This window comes from Microtus ochrogaster, unplaced genomic scaffold, assembly GCF_000317375.1.
Source record: "Microtus ochrogaster isolate Prairie Vole_2 unplaced genomic scaffold, MicOch1.0 UNK38, whole genome shotgun sequence".
NCBI lineage: Eukaryota > Metazoa > Chordata > Mammalia > Rodentia > Cricetidae > Microtus > Microtus ochrogaster.
The window spans coordinates 2922491-2926342 of record NW_004949136.1 but is presented as its reverse complement, the minus strand read 5'-3'; the positions used below and the strand labels follow the sequence as shown (position 1 = coordinate 2926342).

General features: G+C 41.9%; 1 protein-coding gene across 4 annotated transcripts in view; it reads right to left on the bottom strand.

Moving 5' to 3' along the window:
• Gnb1 (G protein subunit beta 1) overlaps positions 1 to 3852 on the bottom strand; it is a 64465-nt gene that overhangs the window by 20680 nt on the left and 39933 nt on the right. For all 4 annotated transcript variants that reach the window (XM_005368667.2, XM_005368669.2, XM_005368668.2 and 1 more), the window contains exons 4-5: positions 2091 to 2129; positions 485 to 591 (exon numbers count right to left, since the gene is read on the bottom strand). In XM_005368667.2, the coding sequence (XP_005368724.1) occupies positions 485 to 591; positions 2091 to 2129 (146 nt within the window). The remainder of the gene's footprint in view (positions 1 to 484; positions 592 to 2090; positions 2130 to 3852) is intronic.

Below are 3852 nucleotides of genomic sequence, written 5' to 3'. Positions count from 1 at the left end.
TGTAGACCAGGCTGGTCTCAAACTCACAGAGATCCGCCTGCCTCTGCCTCCCGAGTGCTGGGATGAAAGGCACCACCACCACTGCCCAGCTTCATCGTCCAATTCTTGCATTACAACTCAGCCAACAGAGTAGCTGGGGAAACTGTGATCCAGAATCTAAAAGATGAGGGATGAAAGCTGGTGCTGGCATGAGAAAGACAGTGGTGCAATAAGCGAGTTAAACGGAGATTTGAATAGAGAACCTGTCAACACCAGACCTGGCTGCAGGCAGTGGATGGAACAAGTTTTCTAACTCACCTTCTCTCACTATGCAGCCTCGACTAGCCTGGAACTCACAAGGGTCTGCCTACTTTTCCTCCTGAGTGTTGGGATTAAAGTGTGTGCCACTACGCACACACCAGTTCAACTTTCTAACCACTGTCTTTTAGAAATCCTAGCAGTGAGCTAACATTTCAAGCACTGCTTGGGAAGAGCCAGTTCATACCTTGAGTCTGTGCCCCAGTGCATGGCATAAATCTTGGCCAGATGACCCCTCAGCGTTCTTCTGGTTCGCATTTGGATTCTTCCCACCGGATCAATGTTGTTTGTGATCTTAAAAAATAAAATTAGTACAGATTAACTTTAGGAAATAGACTCTCCACTTGTCTTCCAGTATAGAATATCAACTGAGAATCAAAAATATTGAATGGAAAATCCTATATTTACTTAAAAGAATATTTTATGTGTATGGTGTGTCCCTGAATGTTTTTGTGTACCAAGTGCATGCAGGAGCCCTAGGAGGTCAGAAAAGAGACTGCATCTACAATTACTGACAGTCGTGAGCCACTGTGGGGGTGCTGGAAGCAGAATACAGGTCCTCTAGAAGAGCGGCAAATACTTCTAACTGCTGAGCCATCTCTCCAAAAGCCAATTTATACACTTTAGATTGCACCTGCTCTAAAGTAGCACAATTAAACTGTCCATCCTGCAGTACCTGCTGTGTAAATCCCCTTAAACATACCGCATGTCTATTAGCAATATACTGCAGCAATCAAGCACTTACGCGCCACGGTGCCTATGCCACTCACCACTTTACCCAGTGGGCAGGCACTGTGGTATCCCATATCATTTCACTACAAACAGTAAGATATTTTAAGATCATGAGTGTATACCCCATGTGACTACTATAGAAAAGTCATAATTTTAATATTGCTTCATTAAATTATGAGTTATCGCCATCTTTAGCTAATATACAAACCATACTTTCACCGTCATGGATATTCACTTAAAAAAAAACAAAACAAAACTGTGTCTTTGAGGTATGAGGGCCAGGCATCAAATCCCCAAGAGAAGGTGGACGTGTGTTTACTGTGCCAGTAACTTTCCATTGTCAACCTGACACAACCTAGAATCACCCAGTTAAAAAAATCCTCTCTGGGGTACTGTCTGGACTATCAACGGATGTGCAGGGTCCAGACCATTGTGAGCAATACCACCTCTAAGCAGATGATCCTTGGCTGTTCAGGAAGTGAGGAGTAAACAATGCTCCTCCTATGGTTCCTGCCCTGACTTTACTCAATGGTGAATTATGACCTAGAAGCAGGTCTAAATCAAAATTAATCTTTCATCCGCAGGTTACTTTTAACCAAAGCGCTTTACCACAGCAACAGAACTACAGCACAGCAAGAGCTGACGATCACATGTATTTTCAATAACTTTTAAAATGAATCTTTTATTTATTGGGGTAGAGGAGCAGCACATGTTTGCAGAGCCCTAGGGACTGAACTCAGTGTTGAATTGGTGGGAGGTACACGTTACCCACGGCGTCATCCATCAGCCCTGTACATGCTTTACAATCAGTTTGATTCTTCTGGACACGAGTCTGGCAGTAAAACTGTTTGTCATGTGGAAGAGATCTCATTTTCATTTAAAGAACATCCATTGGTACTCACTGCCTATCTACCATCAGAACCAACTTCCAAATGAAGTCTTGATAGTGGTTTACATCCTCACCCCATAGGACAGACTACTCATTCCAGAAGTTCAACATGAAGGTAACAGCCCACAGTAGACTGCATTACGAATGATTGACAGCTGGAAGTGTTTCTTACCTGAGAAAGAGTTGCATCAGCACAAGCTTTACGAGCATCCTATGAAATAACAGATAGGAATTAGTTATATTTCACTTTCAACCTCACGACTGACTTTCCCTACCATGGTTTCAGGAAGCCTCCACTGTCAGGAACAAAAGCACAGTGTGCATGATGAAGCATTCTTTTTTGTTCAGGTCACAATCTCTGACCCTGCATAAGACATGCAGACTCACAGAACTCTGGGGTCACTGGAACTACAGGCAGCCCACATACACCTGCTCTGTCTTTCCCACAGCCTCTGTGAGAGCAGGAGTTACAAGGAAAGACACAGGCTGAAGACCAGTTAGCTATCCAGGCCAAAAACCTTCCCTTTGAGAATGCATATCCAAGGACTTTATTTTCAAGCCAAATAATGATTAAATTTAAGTTCTATGAGAAGAATAAGGGATCTAGAATTGTTAGTAAAATTCTAAAGAGACTTGACAGGATGGTGGTGGTGCACACCTTTAATCCCAGAACTTGGGAGGAAGAGGCAGGCATATCTTTATGAGTTTGAGGCCAGCCTGGTCTACAAAGCGAGTTCTAGGACAGCTAGGACTACACAGAGAAACCCTGCCTCGAGAAAAACAACACAAAAAAACAAAAATTCTAAGGAGACTGATAACAAAATAGTAGTAGGCAATCTTTGCTATCTATAAAACCTACCAATGCAGCAAAGACCTATAAAAGAAATACCACAGTAGTTTTTTCTTTAATTTTTTACTATGTTTTCACTAATAAATGAAATAAGCATTGAAATCTCAAAATACCACATACATATAAATACAGAGATATTCATTATGAAGAAAAATGAGACAACCCCATTTTTAAAAGGTCAAAATTTAAATACAGGCAAAAGTCAAAGGAACTGATAACCTTGACTAAGAACCTGATGACTGCACAGGGCTTTAATTTATTAGGACAGCATGGCAAACACTGAAATGACCACTACTGTATGGACAGACTTCTAGGTTCCAAGTCCGTCCTAATGATTCTGCTCGCAATTTAAACACAATTATATAACCAAGTATTTCTTTTTTTTTTAAATATTTATTTATTTTTATTTATTTAGTATACAATGTTCTGTCTGTGTGTATGCCTGCAGGCCAGAAGAGGGCACCAGACCTCATTACAGATGGTTGTGAGCCACCATGTGGTTTTCTGGGAATTGAACTCAGGACCTTTGGAAGAGCAGGCAATGCTCTTAACCTCTGAGCCATCTCTCCACCCCCTAACCAAGTATTTCTACATAAAAAAAAATGGATTAAGTGCACAGAAAAGGCTTAAAATAGCTAGTCACTCTCAAGTGTTTTTCATGCCAATAAGTTTCAAAAACCATGCTTGTTGTATAGCCTTGGGTTTAAAAGACTAAAAAATAGGGGCTGGAGAGAGGGCCCAGAGGTTAAGAGCACTGACTGCTCTTCTAGAGGTCCTGAGTTCAATTCCCAGCAACCACATGGTTGCTCCCAGCCATCTGTAATGAGAACTGATAACCTCTTTTGGCCAGCAAGCATCATGACCACAGCAATTCTTATAAAGGAAAACTTTTAATTGCAGTAGCAGCTTAGTTCCAGGTCAGTTCATTAGCATCTCGGTGGGGACCAGGAACGTGTGCAGACAGACATGGTGTTGACTACCTACATCTTTATCTGCAGGCAACAGAAAGTGAACTGTGACACTGGGAGTGGCTGGAGCACAGGAGACCTCAAAGTCCACCCCACAGTGACACTTCCTCCAACAA